Source organism: Esox lucius, chromosome 6 (genome assembly GCF_011004845.1).
Source record: "Esox lucius isolate fEsoLuc1 chromosome 6, fEsoLuc1.pri, whole genome shotgun sequence".
Lineage (NCBI taxonomy): Eukaryota > Metazoa > Chordata > Actinopteri > Esociformes > Esocidae > Esox > Esox lucius.
In genome coordinates this window covers 238,783-263,692 of record NC_047574.1, presented here as the reverse complement: position 1 = coordinate 263,692, position 24,910 = coordinate 238,783, and the positions used below count along the sequence as shown (strand labels likewise).

At 40.1% G+C, this 24,910-nt stretch overlaps 1 protein-coding gene across 2 annotated transcripts; it reads right to left on the bottom strand.

Annotated features, from left to right (window-relative positions):
- Window positions 1–181: 181 nt before the first annotated feature.
- Window positions 182–18,673, bottom strand: LOC105008144 (ras-related protein Rab-37). Of its 2 annotated transcripts, XR_004575798.1 has the most exons (10): window positions 18,002–18,673; window positions 7,498–7,608; window positions 7,361–7,402; window positions 7,199–7,265; window positions 7,012–7,064; window positions 4,320–4,385; window positions 3,875–3,931; window positions 3,659–3,735; window positions 3,170–3,401; window positions 182–2,639 (listed from the first exon to the last, which is right to left on the bottom strand). XR_004575798.1 is itself a non-coding variant. In XM_029120273.2 (9 exons), exons 1-9 carry the CDS (start codon window positions 18,137–18,139, stop codon window positions 3,296–3,298), a joined length of 717 nt encoding a protein of 238 aa, XP_028976106.1. In that variant the 5' UTR covers window positions 18,140–18,673; the 3' UTR covers window positions 2,647–3,295. The 2 variants fall into 2 exon arrangements, 1 of the variants encoding a protein (XP_028976106.1); XM_029120273.2 differs by lacking the exon at window positions 182–2,639 and having other exon boundaries at window positions 2,647–3,401.
- Between the last annotated feature and the right edge of the window lie 6,237 nt (window positions 18,674–24,910).

The following is a 24,910-nucleotide window of genomic DNA, read 5'->3' as shown; positions in this document are numbered from 1 at the left end:
TGAATCGTTAATTAAAGAAAGATTTTAGGTAAAAATAATAATGTTGTTATATATTGCCACGTCATGTTTTTGTTAATGTAAGTTTCTCATATCACATTTTCTGGAAACGGATAAAAGTTATGATTTTTTTAATTAACTTTAACCAATAATAAAGGTATATCTTAAATACAAACACCAGCATTTGTTCTAACAGAAAGAAAAATAAATAAAACAAAAACACACATTTTTAAAACAATGGAAATATGGCCTAACACTGAAACCTCATTCAAAGTTTACAAAGAGGCAGTTTTAAAAGACCCAATATTTAAAATATTTAGCCCTAAAATTAAACTGTTATTAAAAAAAATACATTATTTCTATCCACCCTTAGGAAACCAAACCTGACTGTTCCATAAACTAAGCTGGGTATAAATATAAGGTTATATGTAATCCAGTATTATCCAGTATAATCCTAAATATTTTAGATCAATAAATTACAAAAAATATAATGATTATTGCATTTTATATCTAGCAATTACATCATTCTATGCAAAAGAAGACAATGTCATATATTATGTGGTAGGCTACTGCTCCAGAACACAGTTAGTCATCATTCCCAACATAACTAAAATAATAATGTCATATATTGTGTGGTAGGCTACTGCTCCAGAACACAGTTGTCATCATTTCCAATATAACTACAATAATAATGTCATATATTATGTGGTAGGCTACTGCTCCAGAATACAGTTGTCATCATTCCCAATATAACTACAATAATAATGTCATATATTATGTGGTAGGCTACTGCTCCAGAATACAGTTGGTCATCATTCCCAATATAACTACAATAATAATGTCATGTAGAAGGGTCTCTCCACCATCTGACATTGCATCTTGGTAAAGAAAATATCACATTTTTAAATATATTGTTATACAGTCAAACTTTTCATTATCATGAATCAAATATTGAATAGACACACACTTGCACACATTTGCACCAAACACACACACACACACGCAACATTTAAAGTGTAGTACAAATACCAAACATGATAAAAAATATACTTTTTTTTGCAGCCTACATCAAATATACATAAACAATTGGCATTATAAAAAGTAAATAACAATAAGATATCCTTTATAAAATACTTGTGTTCATATTCAAATTGACAGCCTGAAATAAGATCAGATGCACAACATTATGGCTTTGTTAGGTGACAGCACATAGCCAAAGGAGTTTGAGTTTGGTTGAACTGAAATATAAACCTGTGGTGTATTTGTTCAGAAGAACAAACCATTATGTTGCAAAACATTTCACCAAAAAAAGCAAAAAGAAGGAAAAAGGGAGGGAGTCCATTTGGTCAAACAGGATTTATATTAGAAAAACATCTGGTATGTTCCTCTCCATTTGCTCCTGTTTGACAAAAAGTCCACAACCAACACTGGAACAAATTCTTTTCTCAAGTTAAATGTTTTTTATTTGAGGGCTGCTGCACTTCTATTTGTACTATTTGGGTGATGCTGAACTATATTTCCTAGTACATGTACTGTGCAATAACAGTGAAGTTGAATCTCACTTCGTCTGGTCATGTTTTTTTTTTGTCTGATAAAAGATTTAAAAAAACATGATTCTAAGTATTGGAAAATAATTACAAAACTGAAGTTAGAATGTGAACTAAAAACATGCTTGTACATACATTTTATCACATGTAAAAAAACAATTCATGCCTTTCAAATATGATATGTGGCACTGCCGGCCAAACCAACACCTACAATCTCCATCTTGTGAAACAACACATAGTATTTGGCCTCTGGGGAAACAAGTCTTCAAACAGGCTTCTCTTGTAAACAGGGAAAATCTTCTATGTGATTTACTTATATAAAGAAAATATACACAAAAACCTCCAAAAGCCAATTCAACCATTTTCCTCCAATACTGAACGACTGATCAGTTGAAATGCTTTTCTCCCTGTAAGGTCCTCATGGTGTAGAACTGAGGGGGTTATAACATCAGAGGGGAGAGCAGGCCAGAGGTATCACAACTAGCTGCAACAGGCTGTACCTGAGCGGGGGGGTTATAACATCAGAGGGAAGAGCAGGCCAGAGGTATCACAACTAGCTGCAACAGGCTGTACCTGAGCGGGGGGGGGTTATAACATCAGAGGGAAGAGCAGGCCAGAGGTATCACAACTAGCTGCAACAGGCTGTACCTGAGCGGGGGGGGGTTATAACATCAGAGGGAAGAGCAGGCCAGAGGTATCACCACTAGCTGCAACAGGCTGTACCTGAGCGGGGGGGTTATAACATCAGAGGGAAGAGCAGGCCAGAGGTATCACCACTAGCTGCAACAGGCTGTACCTGAGCGGGGGGGGGGTTATAACATCAGAGGGGAGAGCAGGCCAGAGGTATCACAACTAGCTGCAACAGGCTGTACCTGAGCGGGGGGGTTATAACATCAGAGGGAAGAGCAGGCCAGAGGTATCACCACTAGCTGCAACAGGCTGTACCTGAGCGGGGGGGGGGGTTATAACATCAGAGGGAAGAGCAGGCCAGAGGTATCACCACTAGCTGCAACAGGCTGTACCTGAGCGGGGGGGTTATAACATCAGAGGGAAGAGCAGGCCAGAGGTATCACAACTAGCTGCAACAGGCTGTACCTGAGCGGGGGGGGGGGGGGGTTATAACATCAGAGGGGAGAGCAGGCCAGAGGTATCACAACTAGCTGCAACAGGCTGTACCTGAGCGGGGGGGGGTTATAACATCAGAGGGAAGAGCAGGCCAGAGGTATCACAACTAGCTGCAACAGGCTGTACCTGAGCGGGGGGGGGTTATAACATCAGAGGGAAGAGCAGGCCAGAGGTATCACCACTAGCTGCAACAGGCTGTACCTGAGCGGGGGGGTTATAACATCAGAGGGAAGAGCAGGCCAGAGGTATCACCACTAGCTGCAACAGGCTGTACCTGAGCGGGGGGGGGGTTATAACATCAGAGGGGAGAGCAGGCCAGAGGTATCACAACTAGCTGCAACAGGCTGTACCTGAGCGGGGGGGTTATAACATCAGAGGGAAGAGCAGGCCAGAGGTATCACCACTAGCTGCAACAGGCTGTACCTGAGCGGGGGGGGGGGTTATAACATCAGAGGGAAGAGCAGGCCAGAGGTATCACCACTAGCTGCAACAGGCTGTACCTGAGCGGGGGGGTTATAACATCAGAGGGAAGAGCAGGCCAGAGGTATCACAACTAGCTGCAACAGGCTGTACCTGAGCGGGGGGGTTATAACATCAGAGGGAAGAGCAGGCCAGAGGTATCACAACTAGCTGCAACAGGCTGTGTTTTCCTTCCGACACTCAATATACTCATGGATCTGGAACTTGGGTTCGTTGGGTTGCTGGCCATGGACGGCTCTATGCTTCAGTTCCCTGCAGGAGGGAAAGACAGACAGATGTCAGTGTGGATAGAGGGAAGGTGTCAAGAGATGGAGAGAGAAGGAGAAAGAAACCTAACCAGTCAGTCAGCACCCCACAAACCACACCAATAACCTAACTAGGGAAATAAGTATGCCTAGGTCTTAGAAGAAGTGACATGACCTATTGAAATTCTACAAGAGGTCACTAGCTAGCCATCCTAGCAGTTACAACAGTGTTAATGTAGCACTATCTATGTGTTTGTAACTTACTTTGCAACTGCAGTGAAAGCCAGGTCAACGTTGACCCCCGTCTTGGCACTGGTCTCCATAAACGGAACAGAATACTCCTTAGAGTGAAATACAGGAGAGGAATACTCATTTTAACGGGGATGTTCAGTTTGGAATGTGCTGAAGTAGCTACATAGAGACGTGACAATTAATGTGGCACATATCTGTCCTTGACATCTGTGATTTAGTGCTGCTCACCCTGGCTAGCTTCTCCCCATCGTCTCTCTTGATTACTCTGTCATTGGCCATGTCTGCCTACCAGGGAAACAGATGCAATACAGAGGTTTTCTTCAGAGCATGTTTTTTTTATATTTCAAGGGAATCAAATTCACGCCCCTAGTGTTGCAAGCGCCATGATCATAGTAGAACAGAACAGTAAAATATACAGCTCCGGAAAAAATTAGATTGTTTCAATTAAATTCTTAATTGTTTCTGGAGCTATAGAAATAGTCAACAAAATGCACTTGCACATCTACACTTCTCATTTCTGTTGCATAACTGGAGAGAGAATGCCCAGTTGAAGTGAGACAGACTGTAGTCTCTGTAGTGAGCTGTTATGTTAAGCAGTGATATCAGCATACTTCTCGTTTTCTTCCATTTCAAAATGATTTTCACACCTAAACATTCCTTCCAGTTCTGTCACCTTGTTTCCCAGCAACATGATTACGACATCCCGCTGTGCATACTCATGGATCTCTGTAAGCCACGCCTATAGAGAGAGAAACAACCAATCAGAGGTAAATAAGGAGACTTATGGAGAAGCATGGTGGAGTTTTGCCCATTTGCAGATGCCTGGCAGGTATCAGACCTCAAAGATATATTAGCATTTAACATATTAGCTAATTGTGACTTGATACAATGCAATTCACTGACACAGGCAAACACACAAACATACACACATACAGTTTTGCTTAAAAGTTAGCATACTTCTGGAAAATTGGTAATATACAGTGGATATAAAAAGTCTACACACCCCTGTTAAAATGCCAGGTTCTTGTGATGTAAAAGAATGAGACAAAAATAAACCATGTTAGACCTTTTTCCACCTTTAATGTGACCTATAACGTGAAAAATTCAATTGAAAAACAAACTGAAAACTTTGAGGGGGAAAATAACTCACAATAACCTGGTTACATATACTTTGTTGAAGCAACTTTTGATTTTATTACAGCACTCAGTCTTTTTGGGTAGGAATCTTATTATTATCTTTACGTGGCAATATTTGCCCACTGTTCTTTGCAAAAGTGCTCCAAATCTGTCCAAATCTCCTGTGCACAGCCCTCTTCAGATCACCGCACAGATGTTCAATTGGATTCAGGTTTGGACTCTGGCTGGGCCTTTCCAAAACGTTAATCTTCTTCTGGTGAAACCGTGCTTCTGTGGATTTCGATGTGTGCTTTGGGTCGTTGTCATGCTGAAAGGTGAACTTCCTCTTTAAATGATGGCAGGTGTGTAATGACTTCTATTTAACATGAGTTTGAATGTGATTGGTTAATTATGAACACAGCCACATCCCCAGTTATAAGAGGGTGTGCACACTTGTGCAACCAGGTTATTGTAAGGTTTTTATTTTTCATTTTTCACCCTTGAAGATATCAGTTTGTTTTTCAATTGAATTGTTCAAATTATAGGTCACATTAAAAGTGGGAAAAGTTCTGACATGATTTATCTTTGTCTCATTCTTTTACATCACAAAAACCTGGCATTTTCACAGGGGTGTGTAGACTTTTTATATCCACTGTATATATACATGTTCATGCGCATCTTTTGATCATATCAATGCAAAAAATAATTAAAAGGTCCCCAAAGCTAAACATAATCCACAGGGATTTCTATTGGAGCAGCACTGGTTGTGTATCTTCACACTAAACCATATCTGGTCAGTGTCTCAAACAAAGTTAGCTAGCCAGTCAATGTAGCGGCTTGTCTCAGCCTTGTTTTCTCTACAATGTATGGTGCTTTAATCCAACTAATAGCATAGAGTCACAAAAACCTGGCATTTTAACAGGGGTGTGTAGACTTTTTATATCCACTGTATGTACCATTTGTAAAGAAAACTTGAGTGAGCAGGCAAAACACTTTTTATTTATCTTTTATTTCTTATGGGATTCACATTCAACTGTAGGTCATAACAGAATGACACAATCATAAAAGAAAGCTTGGCAACAAAGAAAAATTAACTGACCCCTGTTCAAAATACTGCATACCCTTAGTTCTTAATATTGTGTATTGCCCCCTTTAGCATCAATGACAGCGTGCATTCTTTTGTAGTAGTTGTCTATGAGGATTCTTATATGTGGTTTTGTAGTAGTTGTCCCTGGATTCTTGTATGTGGTATATAGCAGGCTGCCTATTAATCTTGGAAAAATGCCTCCAGGTCATGCAAAATCTTTGGTCATCTTGCATGTTTGAGATCTCCTCAGAGTGGCTCGATGATATTAAGATCAGGAGACTGATGGCCACTCCAGATCCTTCACCTTTTTCTGCTATAACCACTGGAGGGTCAACTTGGCCTTGTGCTTAGGGTCATTATCGTGCTGGAAAGTCCAAAATTGTCCCATGCGCAGTTTTCATGCAGGAAAATGCAAATTGTCTGACAGTATTTTTTGATAACACGCTGCTTTCATCTTGAAATACATTTTCACAACATTCCCCATACCTTTAGAGCTCACACACCCACAAAACATCAGTGAGCCACCACCATGGTTCCCAGTGGGGATGGTATTCTGTTCACTATAAGCCTTATTGACCCCTTTATTTTCTTTATGACCATAAAGCTCTATTTTGGTCTTGTCACTCCAAATTAGTATGCCAGAAGCTGTGATGCATGTCAAGGTGTTGTCGGGCATATTGTAACCAGGCTTTTTTCTGACACTGGTGCTATAAAGGTATCTCGAACAATTCTTCTGGCAGTTTTGAATTAAATCTTTCTTGGTCTACCTGACCTTGGCTTGGTATCAAGAGATCCCTGAATTTTTCACTTCTTAATAAGTGACTGAACAGTACTGACTGGCATTTGCCAGGCTTTGGATCCTTTTCCATCTTTATAAAGTTAAATTTATAACACGCAGGTGTTTTGACAGTTCTTCTTTGCTCCCCATGGCTCAGTATCTAGCCTGCTAAGTGCATCCACGTGAGACATTGAATATTTACACACAGACACAAATGCAATTTAAAAAGCCACAGGTGTCGGAAAAATTTGTATGTTAAGTCATTTTGATGGCAGAGATCCTGACGAAACTGTATGTTAAGTCATTTTAATGGCAGAGATTCTGACTAAACTGTATATTAAGTAATTATGACGGCAGAGGGGTTTTGCAGGGACCATGACTTACCCGTATGTTGTCAAAGGAAGACTTGCTGGTGATGTCATATAAAAGGAGTAAGGCTGTCAGAATGAAAGAGACATGAAACAGAGGTCTTATGATTTTAATATCTTAGGTATCTAAGATATTAGGTGTCCCTTTATAGTTGATCTCTGGTCAATTTAGCCTGATTAGTTGCTTGAAAAGACTGTTTTACCCTGAGCGTCCCTGTAGTAGGCATGAGTCACACTCCTGAACCGCTCCTGCCCTGCTGTGTCCCAAATCTGACATGGAGAGAAAATAATAAATAATGTATAAACTTCCCTCTGTATTTGTGTCGCAAATAATACTAAACAGGGATTTATTCAGATTGACTTACCTGTAATTTCACCTTCAAATTGTCTACAGTCACCACCTTGTTCTGAGAAATGAGGTTAAAGGTCATATGATTACAGTTACAGTAAACACACATCTGCACACACACTCACATACACACACTCACATACACACACTCACTGTGAAGCCGATGCCCACGGTAGCTGAGAAGGATCCAGGGATGAATTTGCCCTGGTCAAACTGGACCAGAAGGGATGTCTTTCCCACTCCACTGTCCCCAACCAGGATTGTCTGCAAATAACAAACAAAGCAATCATCCATGGGGGAGTGGGGGGTTATGCCAGGGTCTTTTATATAAACCAGTGGGTTGGGCCTCTTTTTCTGTGAGGCAAGAACAACATGCTCTCTTGTTTATTTACAAAGTACTTCTTTAAAAATGACCTTCATATATACATTGGGGAGAACAAGTATTTGATACAATGCCGATTTTGCAGGTTTTCCCACTTACAAAGCACGTAAAAATCCAGAAAATCACATTGTATGATTTTTAAGTAATTCATTTGCATTTTATAGCATGACATAAGTATTTGATACATCAGAAAAGCAGAACTTAAAATTTGGTACAGAAACCTTTGTTTGTAATTTCAGAGATCATACGTTTCCTGTAGTTCTTGACCAGGTTTGCACACACTGCAGCAGGGATTTTGGCCCACTCCTCCATACAGACCTTCTCCAGATCCTTCAGGTTTCAGGGCTGTCGCTGGGCAATACAGACTTTCAGCTCCCTCCAAAGATTTTCTATTGGGTTCAGGTCTGGAGACTGGCTAGGCCACTCCAGGACCTTGAGATGCTTCTTATGGAGCCACTCCTTAGTTGCCCTGGCTGTGTGTTTCGGGTCGTTGTCATGCTGGAAGACCCAGCCACGACCCATCTTCAATGCTCTTACTGAGGGAAGGAGGTTGTTGGCCAAGATCTCGCGATACATGTCCCCGTCCATTCTCACCTCAATAGTTGTCCTGTCCCCTTTGCAGAAAAGCATTCCCAAAGAATGATGTTTCCACCTCCATGCTTCACGGTTGGGATGGTGTTCTTGGGGTTGTACTCATCCTTCTTCCTCCTCCAAACACAGCGAGTGGAGTTTAGACCAAAAAGCTCTATTTTTGGCTCATCAGACCACATGACCTTCTCCCATTCCTCCTCTGGATCATCCAGATGGTCATTGGCAAACTTCAGACGGGCCTGGACATGCGCTGGCTTGAGCAGGGGGACCTTGCGTGCGCTGCAGGATTTTAATCCATGATGGCGTAGTGTGTTAATAATGGTTTTCTTTGAGACTGTGGTCCCAGCTCTCTTCAGATCATTGACCAGGTCCTGCCGTTTAGTTCTGAGCTGATCCCTCACCTTCCTCATGATCACTGATGCCCCACGAGGTGAGATCTTGCATGGAACCAAGGGAGATTGACCGTCATCTTGAACTTCTTCCATTTTCTAATAATGGCACCAACAGTTGTTGCCTTCTCACCAAGCTGCTTGCCTATTGTCCTGTGTCCCATCCCAGCCTTGTGCAGGTCTACAATTTTATCCCTGATGTCCTTAAACAGCTCTCTGGTCTTGGCCATTGTGGAGAGGTTGGAGTCTGTTTGATTGAGTGTGTGGACAAGTGTCTTTTATACAGGTAACAAGTTCAAACAGGTGCAGTTAATACAGGTAATGAATGGAGAACAGGAGGGCTTCTTAAAAAAAATGAACAGGTCTGTGAGAGCCAGAATTCTTACTGGTTGGTAGGTGATCATATACTTATGTCATGCAATAAAATGCTAATTAATTATTAAAAAATCATACAATGTGATTTTCTGGACTTTTGACTTCCGTCTCTCACAGTTGAAGTGTACCTATGATAAAAATTATAGACCTCTACATGCTTTGTAAGTTTGAAAACCTGCAAAATCGGCAGTGTATCAAATACTCCCCACTGTATCATCATTAATTTCCAACAAACAAATTTTCCAAAAACTAACACATTTCAAAACCAGATCATAGACATGGATTACATAGTGGTCTCTACGGAGTTGGGTAGAACTGCCTTCAGTTCCTTCGCTCCTTATTTAAAAAACACACTGCAGATCCAACTTAAGTTAGACACTCTGGTGTTCTTTGTTATGGTGTATCATGATGATGTTGTCTGTGATTGCTTCTGTTGAATTGTATGTCTTTGTTTTGTATGTCTTGAAAATAAAAAAAAATGTTTGGGTGCTTAACTGTAGATGTAAACATGTTTACACAAGGCACAGCCTCAAAAGAGATCCATTTCATTTCATCATATTTTGTCTGCTGTGTTCATTGTATTTTCTATGCATTTAATCTCATCCAGCATGCAAAATTCAGACATATAACTTCTGAAAAAACTTGACCAAGAGGATTTAATGCAGAGATTGAACTGAATGTAAAAAAAAAATTGTAAGGAAAAAAGTGGTAAGGAAAATAAAGCTTTTCAAAATGTCTGTAGCCAGACGATTCTGCAAGATAAGAGAAAATTGGGAATGAGATGTGACTAAAAAGCTAACAACTATGGCTGTATGAGCAACAAACCAATTCTGTTGGCTCATATGCGTAGATTATGACAATTAAATTACAAACCCGATTCCAAAAAAGTTGGTACAAAGTAAAAAAGGAATGAAATAATTTACAAATCTCATAAACTTATATTTAATTCACAATAAAATATAGATAACATATCGAATGTTGAAAGTGAGACATTTTGTAAAGTCATGCCAAATATTGGCTCATGAGAGCTACACATTCCAAAAAGTTGGGACAAGAGGCCAGAAAAGTTACATTTACAGATAAGGAAAAGCTGGAGGACCAATTTGCAACTTATTATGTCAATTGGCAACATGATTGGGTATAAAAAGAGCCTCTCAGAGTGGCAGTGTCTCTCAGAAGTCAAGATGGGCAGAGGATCACCAATTCCCCCAATGCTGCAGCGAAAAATAGTGAAATAATATCAGAAAGGAGTTTCTCAGAGAAAAATTGCAAAGAGTTTGAAGTTATCATCATCTACAGTGCATAATATCATCCAAAGATTCAGAGAATCTGGAACAATCTCTGTGTGTAAGGGTCAAGGCTGGAAAACCATACTGGATGCCCGTGATCTTCAGGCCCTCAGACGGCACTGCATCACATACAGGAATGATACTGTAATGGAAATCACAACATGGGCTCAGGAATACTTCCAGAAAACATTGTCGGTGAACACAATCCAGCGTGCCATTCGCCGTTGCCGGCTAAAACTCCATAGGTCAAAAAATAAGCTGTATCTAAACAGGATTCAGAAGCGCAGGCGTTTTCTCTGGGCCAAGGATATTTTAAAATGGACTGTGGCAAAGTGGAAAAGTGTTCTGCGTTCAGACAAATCAAAATTTTAAGTTCATTTTGGAAAACTGGGATATCATGTCATCCGGACTTAAGAGGACAAGGACAACCCAAGTTGTTATCAGCGGTCAGTTTAGAAGCCTGCATCTCTGATGGTATGGGGTTGCATGAGTGCGTGTGGCATGGGCAGCCTACACATCTGGAAAGGCACCATCAATGCTGACAGTTATATCCAAGTTCTAGAACAACATATGCTCCCATCCAGACATCGTCTCTTTCAGGGAAGACCTTGCATTTTCCAACATGACAATGCCAGACCACATACTGCATCAATTACAATGTCATGGCTGCATAGAAGAAGGATCCGGGTACTGAAATGGCCAGCCTGCAGTCCAGAACTTTCACCCATAGAAAACATTTGGCGTATCATAAAGAGGAAGGTGCAACAAAGAAGACCTAAGACGGTTGAGCAACTAGAAGCCTATATTAGACAAGAATGGGACAACATTCCTATTCATAAACTTGAGCAACTTGTCTCCTCAGTCCCCAGACGTTTGCAGTCTGTTATAAAAAGAAGAGGGGATGCCACACAGTGGTAAACATGACCTTGTACCAACTTTTGAAATTTAAAATCAACTTATTTTTCCCTTAAAGTGATACATTTTCTCAGTTTAAACATTTGATATGTCATCTGTGTTGTATTCTGAATAAAATATTGATATTTGAAACTTCCACATCATTGCATTCTGTTTTTATTCACAATTGTGTCCCAATTTTTTTGGAATCAGGTTTGTATATTGAAGGTCACGCTGGTACAGTAAATGATTTAATAAAACTCTCGCATAGAATGAATTAAGACGATCCACTCTAACACACACATTAATTTACACTTTGAGCGGTGTCATAAATTATTAGCTATACTCTAAAACTTTCTCCCACTAATATGGAAGCTAGCCAAAAGGAAGGCTGTTGGCTCCCTCAGCAGCATGGAGGATTTTGACAGTTCCCTGGGTGACTCAAAGATGGGGTCAGAGAAATCAATCTGTGGAACAGGTCTCCAGAAAAACCCCTTGAAACTCCCCTAATTGAAAAGGCCAAGAGAAGTCGAAACCAGGCGGAGTCACCCACGCAAACCTATCACAAACTAAGCCATTTTCACAGCAATTCAGATTTGAACACAGAATTCGATGAGCAAGCCATTCGTAGTAACAGCTTTGAGGAGAGGATTAAAGTAATACATTATAGTTTGTTAATATTTCCAAACCTACTGAAATGAATGCAGCTTGCATTAAAGATAACACTGCAGAGGTGAAGCTGTTAAAGAAATGTGAAATCCTGATGAATGAAAACAAAGAGTTGCCTAAAGTGCTGAACTTGCTTGAGGTTGCTTGCTTGAGGTAAATGTAAAATCTAAATGTTTAATATAAATATAAATGCTAAATATAAATGTCAATGTTAAATCTAAATTAAGTGCACATGTTAAATATAAACATAAATGTTAAAACGTAAATGTTAAATCTAAATATTAAAAATAAATGTAAATGCTAACTATAAATATTAAATGTAAAATCTACATGTTAAATGTTAAATCTTCTACATGGAATATTATAGTTTGCAGCCGAGTGTGAAGTGGTGGGGATGAAAATCAGTACCTCCAAATCCGAGGCCATGGTCCTCAGTCGGAAAAGGGTGGCTTGCCCACTTCAGGTTGGTGGAGAGTGCCTGCCTCAAGTGGAGGAGTTTAAGTATCTAGGGGTCTTGTTCACGAGTGAGGGAAGGATGGAACGGGAGATTGACAGACGGATCGGTGCAGCTTCTGCAGTAATGCGGTCGATGTATCGGTCTGTCGTGGTGAAGAAAGAGCTGAGCCGCAAGGCGAAGCTCTCAATTTACCGGTCAATCTACGTTCCTACTCTCACCTATGGTCATGAGCTTTGGGTCATGACCGAAAGGACAAGATCCCGGATACAGGCGGCCGAAATGAGCTTTCTCCGCAGGGTGGCTGGGCGATCCCTTAGAGATAGGGTGAGAAGCTCGGTCACCCGGGAGGAGCTCAGAGTAGAGCCGCTGCTCCTCCACATCGAGAGGGGTCAGCTGAGGTGGCTTGGGCATCTGTTTCGGATGCCTCCGGTATGCCTTCCTGGGAAGGTGTTCCGGTCCCGTCCCACCGGGAGGAGACCCCGGGGAAGACCTAGGACACGCTGGAGGGACTATGTCTCCCGGCTGGCCTGGGAACGCCTCGGTGTCCCCCCGGAAGAGCTGGAGGAAGTGTCTGGGGAGAGGGAAGTCTGGGCATCCCTGCTTAGACTGATGCCCCCGCGACCCGGTCCCAGATAAGCGGAAGATGATGGATGGATGGAATATTATAGTAATTACGGTAATTGGCCACCTCAGGCAGCCTTAGCTGCGGTGATTGAAAGAGCAGTTGCAGCTGGCGTTTGGGTGGTTCTTATGGCAAGCCGTTTTAACATTTATTCGTTAGACTGGATATTCCTTACAGATATCTGCAACATAATTTCACCTAGTCAAAACTACAATTCAAGATGTCTATAACGTCATTCTGACTAGTCAAAATGACATTGGAGATATCTGTTATTCAGTTTTGACTAGTCAGTTTTATACGACTATTGCCATTCATGTCTATGAGGTTTCTCATTACAGATATCTTAAAATCAGTTGCAGATATCCACAATGTCTTTTGTTGATATCTTCAACTGAATTATGACGACTAGTTGTAATTACAGTTCCGGATATCTATAATTTAATACTGACTAGTCACGATTCCAGTTCAATATATCTTAAATCCCCCTCAATTTAAGATATCTAGATCGTTCTTTTGCAATAATTTATATAAAGTTTTAACTAGTCATAAATCAGTTGTAGATATCTTGAACTGGAATTCTGACTAGTCTGAATTAAAATGAAGATATCTGAAACTGGAATTACAGTTATTGATATCTTCGAATGAATTTTGATTGGAGATATCTCAAATTTGATATATCTTTAACTTTCATTCTGCTTAGTCAAAATGGAATTACAGATATCTTGAATTGGGGTTTTAGATATAGAATTACCTTGCTGATATCATACATGTAGGAGTCAGGAGCGGGAGTGAGAGGCTGACTTGTATTCAAACACGTTACCACTCTTCCACCGTAAAGCATTAACCGCCATGTCAGACCTGCGTGAGGCCAAAGTTCTAGTTTTTGCAGGATTTTTACGGCTGCACGACAGGCGCTTTTAGCAAGAAATACAGAAGATTTACTTTCTTTCAAAAAACTTTTGTTCTCCACAAAATCCCAGATGATGAGCTTGTTCTATTTCATGACATTTCTTTTTTACTATTCTATCCACAACTGAAACCGCCATTCCTGCTAACAACGAAATGCGTTTCTGGGCCAATATGATCTGATGCCTCGCATGAGAAAGGTCATGCAAAACAATTCAAAATAGTCATAATGACGTTTAAGATATCTGCAACTAGTATTTTGACAGATATCTTCAATTTCCATTTGGGATGTGTAACGAGTCGTCGAGTGTCGTTTTCAGCAAGGTCATTGCTGATATCTGTAATTCACTTTTGACAAGTCAAAACTGAATTACAGAGATCTTTAACTGTAGTTTTGACTAGTCAGAATGAGGTTACAGATATCTTTAATCAAAATTCTGACTAGTCATAATGTAATTACGACATGTTTGCTTTTAGAAACATGCAAGACGGGTTGTAGAGAGCAGCAAAGCTGGCGCGATCTGCAAGGAGAAGGGTGTTCGTTTTGCAGAGGATTTGAGCAAGTCCGACAGGGATGCACGGATGAAGCTGTGGCCTCAAGTGGAGTATGCAAGACTACTGGCTGCCTTTTTCCACAAGGGTGATGAAGCTGTGGCCTCAAGTGGAGTATGCAAGACTACTGGCTGCCTTTTTCCACAAGGGTGATGAAGCTGTGGCCTCAAGTGGAGTATGCAAGACTACTGGCTGCCTTTTTCCACAAGGGTGATGAAGCTGTGGCCTCAAGTGGAGTATGCAAGACTACTGGCTGCCTTTTTCCACAAGGGTGATGAAGCTGTGGCCTCAAGTGGAGTATGCAAGACTATAAGTTGTCTGTTATGTCAAGTTCAAAGTGCTTGTTTCTGGGTGGCTAAGACAGTACTCCCACACTGCAGAAATCAAGAGGCTCAAATCCAAACAGACGAGTCTTCTGTCTTCAGCGTGCAGTGGTTTCACCGGATCTCTGGGTGGCTAAGACAGTCCTCCCACACCGCAGAAATCAAGAGGCTGAAATCCGAACAGACGAGTCTTCTCTCTCTGGGTGGCTCGCCATCAGATGAAGCACCAACTGAGCTCATAAAATTGGTTCAGAAAAAGAACTCTATAAGACCTGACCAAGAAAGAAAAGTTGAATTCTGCACTCATTAAAGGCTTAAAAACTGAACTCCTGCTGGACTCCAAATAGCCCTTCCAGGTGCACAAACTCTCAATTCAATCACAAAACCACTTCTTCTAACCTATATTCAAATGTCCACTGGCTTTTATCAAGCCTCAGTTTCTTCAGCTCTGAAATCATCTCAAAAGTTGTCCTAACTAAATCAGAGAGGGCTGTCAATCATCCTCAGAGGTGGGACATTGCTCAATAAACAATTCGATTGGTTGAAAGATATTAAACAATCTTAAGTATTGTCACAAATGTAACACTGGGTTACAATGGCATTAGATGTACCACTGTATGTTGGTCCTAATAACGATGTACCACTGTATGCTGGTCCTAATAACGATGTACCACTGTATGCTGGTCCTAATAACGATGTACCACTGTATGCTGGTCCTAAAAACGATGTACCACTGGATTTCCCTCAGTTTGGTAAAGCATAAAAAGTCTAAACAACTACTTGATACCATGTCTAAATGTCTGTTTTTGAATGAATGTCTTGCTTTTTATGACGGTAACCAGCATCTCTCTCTGTTAAACTCCTTAGAGTGCATATCAATCAATACTCTTGGTTTCTGTTCTTCAATCCTTTTATGTAAACCCTGAATTTTCCTAATTTTATATGTATTGTTACGATGCATATATATTAATTGTTGTCTTGGTAAATATAGTCTCTTTCTATTTCCCTGATCTCAGAGATGAATCCACTGAGTGTTGTGGCAACCTACTGTGACCTACTTAAGAAACACTATGGCGTGACAAGGAGCAGTGAAAGGATATAGGCCAGTCCAGACCACTGACAGACTATAATGGAATGTAGCCAGCCTCATCCCATAGAAATCAGTTGACACAAATATGGCCTTAATGGATTGAACTGTGAAGTAATTGCAAACAGAAATTGACTGAAAAGTGAACTTGGCTAAAGCTGGTCACTCTGGTCACTTCATTTGACACTATTTAGATAGGTGGTTAAAAGCTGTTAGTGACTGCAGATGAGGAACATTGTCGGGATGATGGTTGAACCACCAGGTCCTCTGACTAGAGACCCAGGACCATTAGTTAGTAGACAATTAGCTATGAAGTTGAAAACATGTTTTTCTCTTTCACTATGGCACAATTAATTGGAGGTAAAAAATGTGCAATAGAATTTTTATATTTCCTTTTTTGTTCACCCTATGGCAAAATATGTGTAATGAAATGACATTATTTTATTTTAGATTGACAGTTAAGGGTGCGGCAACTGTGAGGTGGAGGACCTTCCGACAAATCTACAGTAAGACCCCTAAATCGTGAGGATCAGCCCTGGACATATACAAGTGTTGACTTGGGTTTGGAAATTCCCTTATGCACTCATTCACTCCCTTTCGATAGTAGGCTGTCATCTAAACTGACAGAGTTTCAGTACCCTGGAAAGGGCAATGGCCGATTCAAAGATTTGAGTTTGTTCCTTTAATTTGTCCCTACTATTAATTAGCTATAGCACATTTACATTATACACTCACCTTAAGGATTATTAGGAACACCTGTTGAATTTCTCATTAATGCAATAATCTAATCAACCAATCACATGGCAGTTGCTTCAATGCATTTAGGGGTGTGGTCCTGGTCAAGACAATCTCCTGAACTCCAAACTGAATGTCAGAATGGGAAAGAAAGGTGTTTTAAGCAATTCTGAGCGTGGCATGGTTGTTGGTGGAGTATTTCACAATCTGCTCAGTTACTGGGATTTTCACGCACAACCATTTCTAGGGTTCACAAAGAATGGTGTGAAAAGGGAAAAACATCCAGTATGCGGCAGTCCTGTGGGCGAAAATGCCTTGTTGATGCTAGAGGTCAGAGGAGAATGGGCCGACTGATTCAAGCTGATAGAAGAGCAACTTTGACTGAAAAAAACACTCGTTACAACCGAGGTATGCAGCAAAGCATTTGTGAAGCCACAACACACACAACATTGAGGCGGATGTGCTACAACAGCAGAAGACCACACCGGGTACCACTCATCTCCACTACAAATAGGAAAAAGAGGCTACAATTTGCACGAGCTCACCAAAATTGGACAGTTGAAGACTGGAAGAATGTTGCCTGGTCTGATGAGTCTCGATTTCTGTTGTGACATTCAGATGGTAGAGTCAGAATTTGGCGTAAACAGAATGAGAACATGGATCCATCATGCCTTGTTACCACTGTGCAGGCTGGTGGTGGTGGTGTAATGGTGTGGAGGATGTTTTCTTGGCACAGTTTAGGCCCCTTAGTGCCAATTGGGCATCGTTTAAATGCCACGGCCTACCTGAGCATTGTTTCTGACCATGTCCATCCCTTTATGACCACCATGTACCCATCCTCTGATGGCTACTTCCAGCAGGATAATGCACCATGTCACAAAGCTCGAATCATTTCAAATTGGTTTCTTGAACATGACAATGACTTCACTGTACTGAAATGGCCCCCACAGTCACCAGATCTCAACCCAGTAGAGCATCTTTGGGATGTGGTGGAACAGGAGCTTCGTGCCCTGGATGTGCATCCCACAAATCTCCATCAACTGCAAGATGCTATCAATATGGGCCAACATTTCTAAAGAACGCTTTCAGCACCTTATTGAATCAATGCCACGTAGAATTAAGGCATTTCTGAAGGCGAAAGGGGGTCAAACACAATATTAGTATGGTGTTCCTAATAATCCTTTAGGTGAGTGTATTTACATAATTTAGGAGATGCTCATATCCAGTAATGATTGCATTAATTTAAATAATTTTTGTACTGCCCCCCCTAAGTAATCGAATGAGCTATTAATTCAATATAAATTCCAATCAATAGGAGACAACCTAGTTCATAAAATCTCATCTTTTGAGAAGATCCACAAGTTTAAGAAATCAAAATCCTCCAACCTTGTGCAATAATTCTTCGTCGTATGAAAGAGCCGCCTCCTCAGATCCGGATGCGTTATCAGGATGGATCTCCGGGTACGCCGTGGTGTAGTTGGCAGAAATCGGCTCCATGGACTCCATGGTATCCATCCTTTCCATGCGCTCAAGACGGAGCAATAAATTATGCAAAGATAAAAAATGCCCTATTATAAAAAAGCCTACGATTTCCTTATAAAAATCTAGTTATTTCTCCCTTTCCACTTTTCTTTGTTCGAAACCGCAAATCCCCAACACGAATACTAAGCAAACATGTTGCGGTACGGTTTGCCTCCCGTTTTTCCTCTGAAATTATTCATTTGGAGAATGTCATACAGCCAGCACACTACACATCGTGACAGCGTCACCACGTCAGCACCTTGGATAGTTCCAAAGGACGTAGTGGGAGTGTTTGGGATTCCTTCTGAGCTCGTCGTGAAACTGAACTATAGGAGAATCTGTATTTGCATATCTTGATAATAACAAGAGGTCGTTTCAAAAGAGATAATTACGCTGAAAGTAACCTATACATGAGACGTCGCGAGAGCCTTCCGTCATAGCACGATCAACGTGATTTTTAGGGTGATGCACGGAAAACGTGATGAAATTAACAGCTACAATCGTCAGCGTAACAGTTTTTTTTCTGGTTTTACATATCCTGCTTTTCCCTACAACTACACACCACGGAAATACAGTCGGGCTGCGCATGTTCTATGCTGATCTAGGTTGTTGGGGTATACTATATACAGCTCCGGAAAAAATAAGAGAACATTGCACCTTTTTCTTTCCTTTTTAAAAGGTTTTGAGTGAAGAACAAAAGCGTTCAATTTGCAGTGAGCTCTTAATTTTCCTCGCTCAAAACCTTCTTTTTCAACTTTTTTGAAAAGGAAAGAAAAAGGTGCAGTGGTCTTTTTTTCCGGAGCTGTATAACAACATAGCATTCATGCTCACTGTGAGGCCAAATGTATTTAATACAAATACATGTGCTTGTCATAAAATTAGAATATCATCAAAAAGTTGATTTATTTCAGTAATTCCATTCAAAAAGTTAAACTTGTATAATGTATACATTCATTCCACACAGACTGATATATTTCGAGTGTTTATTTCTTTTAATTTTGATGATTATAACTGACAACTAATGAAAACCCCAGATTCAGTAACTCAGAAAATTTGAATATTGTGAAAAGGTTCAATATTGAAGACACCTGGTGCCACACTCTAATCAGCTAATTAACCCAAAACACCTGCAAAGGCCTTTAAATGGTCTTTCAGTCTAGTTCTGTAGGCAACACAATCATGGGGACGACTGCTGACTTGACAGCTGTCCAAAAGACAACCATTGACACATTGAACAAGGAGGGCAAGACACAAAAGGTAATTGCTAAAGAGGCTGGCTGTTCACAGAGCTGTGTCCAAGCACATTAATAGAGAGGAAAAGATGTGGTAGAAAAAAGTGTACAAGCAATAGGGATAACCACACCCTGGAGAGGATTGTGAAACAAAACCCATTCAAAAATGTGGGGGAGATTCACAAAAAGTGGACTGCAGCTGGAGTCAGTGCTTCAAGAATCACCATGCACAGACGTATGCAAGACATGGTTTTCAGCTGTCGCATTCCTTGTGTCAAGCCACTCTTGAACAAGACACAGCATCAGAAGCGTCTCGCCTGGGAGAGAACTGGACTGCTGCTGAGTGGTCCAAAGTTATGTTCTCTGATGAAAGTAAATTTTGCATTTCCTTTGGAAATCAAGGTCCCAGAGTCTGGAGAAAGAGAGGAGAGGCACAGAATCCACGTTGCTTGAAGTTCTGTGTAAAGTTTCCACAGTCAGTGATGGTTTGGGGGGCCATGTAATCTGCTGGTGTTGGTCCACTGTGTTTTCTGAGGTCCAAGGTCAACGCAGCCATCTACCAGGAAGTTTTAGAGCACTTCATGCTTCCTGCTGCTGACCACCTTTACGGAGATGCAGATTTCATTTTCCAACAGGACTTGGCACCTGCACACAGTGCCAAAGCTACCAGTACCTGGTTTAAGGACCATGGTATGCCTGTTCTTAATTGGCCAGCAAACTCGCCTTACCTCAACCCTATAGAAAATCTATGGGGTATTGTGAAGAGGAAGATGCGATACATCAGACCCAACAATGCAGAAGAGACTGATCGACTACATGCCACGCCACATTTCTGCAGTAATTCTGGCAAAAGGAGCCCCAACTAAGTATTGAGTGCTGTACATGCTCATACTTTTCATGTTCATACTTTTCAGTTGGCCAACATTTCTAAAAATATTTTTTTTGTATTGGTCTTAAGTAATATTCTAATTTTCTGAGATACTGAATTTGGGATTTTCATTAGTTGTCAGTTATAATCATCACAATTAAAAGAAATAAACATTTGAAATATATCAGTCTGTGTGTTATTAATGAATATAATATACAAGTTTCACTTTTTGAATGGAATTACTGAAATAAATCAACTTTTTGATGATATTCTAATTTTATGACCAGCACCTGTATAACCCCAAGCTGTTTGTGATGTTGATTATGCATTGCAAGAACATGCACACATAGGCTTATAGCCTACTTATCTATGAACTGTGGCGCAGAAAGAGCGTGCTGCTCTTAACAACTGGTTATGTACATGGAGCAGATTATTGAAGATACACGAGGTAAGAAAACGTTAAGATTTTCAAAGTTATGATTTGTTTAACTAACCGTAAATGCCAAGGTAGGTATGGCTATGGTTATGCAGTCCAAGTATTTAAAAAGTCTGCAAAACCGGTCAAACTAAAGTCCTTTGGAAATGTAGCCCTTCCTAAACGCCATTCCTAAACGGTCTCTCTTAAGCATAACGCTTGAGCATACGAGAAAAAAATAGATCAACTAATATCTTCCTAGGAGTGTTGAGTGGGCTGGTACTCAGTCTCAACCTGAAAGTTTTTCATGACCAGTTCTATTATTGTATTATTTTCATTCACAGACCACAGGCGTTGACGATGTGTTGCCTGGTTAAATGGAAATGGACCTTTGAAGGTCATTGAGCTAGGCTACAGGTTATTAACAAGGGAGCACACGTGGTAATAAGTTATGATATCTCCTTGGGGCTCGGGTAAGCCTAATGTTTGTTTAGCAAAAGTGTGTGACCTAATACTTTCTTTAGAGAGCGCAGAGTAAACGCTAAGTTGCGTGGCCAGCGTTTTGTGCGGAACCATCTATCAGAGGTGAGGCGGGTAGAGTCCCGCGGCTGAGCATACTATAATTTTAATGTGAGGGTTGGCTCTAGGATGAGGAGGCCGCTATGGAATTACATTTTGTCTTGGACTGGAATAGTCTGAGATATATTGACCTTACAACTTCAGAGCTGTTTCTGCCTCACTCAGTCCAAAAAAAAAAAATCAGTTTAGGCACATGCCCCTCAACATGTCTCTAACAGTGTTGTGCCGAAAACTGCACCCCTGCTAAAATTGCATTCTCCTTTACGTGAACGCAAATGGACCATTCCGCCGAATCGGTGCCTTTTCCGTCCCCAGGCCATTACATGCATTATATTATAATACATTTTATTATAATGCAATGTGTCCTGCACTTTTTCCTAATTGATTATACATCATGTAAAACCATAATAAAAACTACCTAGAATACTGAAAAAATATAATTTTAGCCTGTCCCCTCTCACTAACACTACACTTCACCATGAAATATAATGATTAGAATCCTTCAGAAATTCTAATTGTTTTGTATTATTGTGTGACTCTATTTCCAATTTAGACATAAAAAAATTCTCATCGGAAATTCATAATATATTAGCTAAAATAAAAATAAAATGCAATGTTCCTAGGTACTCCTGTTACCCTGACACAATCCCCCTAACAAAAATGTTTGACATTGTACAAGTAATATGAGCAACAGGAAGTAGCAAAAATGTGAGTCTCCTGAAGACTGGGTAGACACAAGTTAGTTCTCTCTCTGCTTTTTCTGTATTTTATTATTATAAGTATGATTGAGAATGTCAACGTTCAGTCCTGTTACCTAAATTATTATTATTTATTTTTTTAAGATTGTTTTGGTAAACCACTTGAAGGTGCAAAGTGTTCTCATGATACTGTCATTGATGCCATGTGGCTACATTTCATGTATTTTCAAATGTTATTCTAAAGTTACTTCGCATATGAAGGGTAACAGGACTGAATAAAAGTAACAGCAGTGAATGAAATAGTTTGAAATAGTTGAGGTTTGAATGAAATAGACATTTTAAATTTGTCTGGTATATACACTACTGTTCAAAAGTTTGGGGTCACTTAGAAATGTCTTTGTTTTCAAAAGAAAAGCATTTTTTGTCCATTAAAATAAAATTGAATTAATCAGAAATACAGTGTAGACATTGTTAATGTTGTAAATGACTATTGTGGCTACAAACAGCTGATTTTTAATTGAATATCTACACAGGCGGAAGAGGCACATTATTCCAATGGCATGTTGTTTGCTAATCCAAGTTTATTATTTTAAAAGGCTAATTGATAAATTGAAAATCCCTTTTGCAATAGAAACTAGAAACTAGTAGCAATTCCAGAGAATGAAGAAAAGGGAATATGGATAGTATGAAAAAAATCTTAAATATTATAAAGTGTAGTAGACAATAAATAGATAAAATAAAATGTGCTGGTGTTCATCAAATGTACATAGGAAATGAGCAGAGCATATGAAGTGTTCATGTAATTAACAAAATAATATTGCTATCTGAGAAGCCTTATGGCCTGGGGGAACAACTGTTTGTGAGTCTGGAAGTATGTGTCCTGATACTCCAGTATATGTCTACCAGATGGCAGCAGTGTGAACATACCATAGCCTGGGTGGCTGTGATCTTTTATGATGTTCCATGCTTGGAAAGTGCTCTTGTAAAGGTTGGTGAGAGGGTTTGCAGACATGCCAAACTTCTTAGGTTTACTCAGGAAGTATAGATGCTTTTGGGCAGTTTTTACCACTTAGTCTGCTTGCCTGGACCAGGTGAGGTCATCTTTGATAAAATTTCTACCTGACACCTGTGGGGGTTTATGTAAAAGTGTTACATAAAGGAATGAAGCCCATTTTTATGGCTTTCTACTGTTACTTAATCACATGCATGTTAAAACACATAACTGTTTAAAAGTAAATAACAAATATGTTTTTTATTATTGTAATTTAAATATGCATTTTTTAGGTTTGAAATATAGTTTTTCAATTCCATTAAAATAAGTAATTTAGATAAGTTTCAATGGGCGGAAAATAATATTTGAATGTCTGAATATAGTCTATATCTAATCAGTCTGTTAAAGTAACAGCTAATGACAACTTATTGCAGTTAATTAATGTGTTACAATCATGTTACATTAACCAACCCTTCACTGATTTGACTTAAATATCAGTTTCATTACTATACACTCACCTAAAGGATTATTAGGAAAACCATACTAATACTGTGTTTGACCCCCTTTCGCCTTCAGAACTGCCTTAATTCAACCATGCCACACTCAAAATTGCTTAAATCACCTTTCTTTCCCATTCTGACATTCAGTTTGGAGTTCAGGAGATTGTCTTGACCAGGACCACACCCCTAAATGCATTGAAGCAACTGCCATGTGATTGGTTGATTAGATAATTGCATTAATGAGAAATTCAACAGGTGTTCCTAATAATCCTTTAGGTGAGTGTTTATACCTGGATATTCCTTGCCTCTCTGAAATGACTGTGAACTCTGTCTCTGTCAGGGATCTGTCTGAAGTCATTTCCCTCCTCCCTTCTTTTTTTGTTGCAGCTCAAAGTTCTCTTTCTCATGGGTTTTCATGTTTCAACAAATTGGTGGCGTAGCAGTAGTGAAAAACCTTCCTATATACATTGTAGTTCAATGTTCACAATGTACAGCTGTAAAACATCTTGGTGCAATACGCCTCTTTTGTCCAGCCATGGCCTTCACGCATGCTATGAATGTTGGCTTGTTTCTCAGATTGGCGGTTGGAACCGGTAGTCAGGGTGTGCGCCGAGGCGCGCTGTGAGTTCACCACACATATTTCCGTTTGTATGAGTGCACAGTCACAAGTAACAGCAGTACAGATGGAGAAGCGCTTTTAACGACAACAGGACATTGTTTGCACACAGTGACAGTTCTACATTTGGATAAACTAAAACTGGTATTGAGCCCACTGACTAGAATCGATCTTCAAAAACGAGACGTAGTAAATCGATATTTTGGGATCGATCCGCACACCCCTACCACCCGGCACTTCTTTGATTATATCGGTCCCATGAACACCGACAGCTGAAAAATTGCATTACGGTGCGTTTGGTGTAACGCATGTGTTCAATATTTAACTTGTACTGTTGCAGTGGTACGACGGAAGTTCCAAGTTCCCAATTAAAGGAGTATGTGGCAAAGAGTGACACATAGCACAAACATAGCCTACTAATATAAAATGGCAGGTTTATCAAACTATATATTATTTACAATGTAAAATCTACATACATAAAATAATTCTAGTGGCTACAGTAGCCTACCAAACCAACTCAACTCGAACCATTCTGCTCTAACTTCACCAGCACCTGTTTTCCACAATTATAGCAGGCTCACAGCTGGCAATAGGCCCTTATACACTTTGGTCGTAAAGAGCAGATTCTCTAAAGACTGCAAAAATAATCTCCTCCCTGCTTCCATCCATATACCTCGCAAAACCCACTCTCTTCCTTTTGCGTACATATAACACGGGTTCACACAATGTCGTGCTATGCATACGCCAAAGTCCTTTTTTGCTTGCAGTTGAGACGCGATCTCCTCCCATTAATAATAATGGTTGCCAATAAAATCGTTTCATAGACACGCACCAACTGAAACCTATTTGACATCACCATCATCGAGGCACTGATT

Excerpts from the sequence above, each read along its gene's own strand:
- LOC105008144 (XM_029120273.2), bottom strand. The coding sequence starts at position 18,139 with ATGGAAAGGATGGATACCATGGAGTCCATGGAGCCGATTTCTGCCAAC. Across the intron at positions 7,609-18,001 it reads ACGAAGAATTATTGCACAAG|ACAATCCTGGTTGGGGACAG; the intron begins GTTGGAGGATTT and ends TGTTATTTGCAG. Across the intron at positions 7,403-7,497 it reads CCGTGGGCATCGGCTTCACA|AACAAGGTGGTGACTGTAGA; the intron begins GTGAGTGTGTGT and ends CTCATTTCTCAG.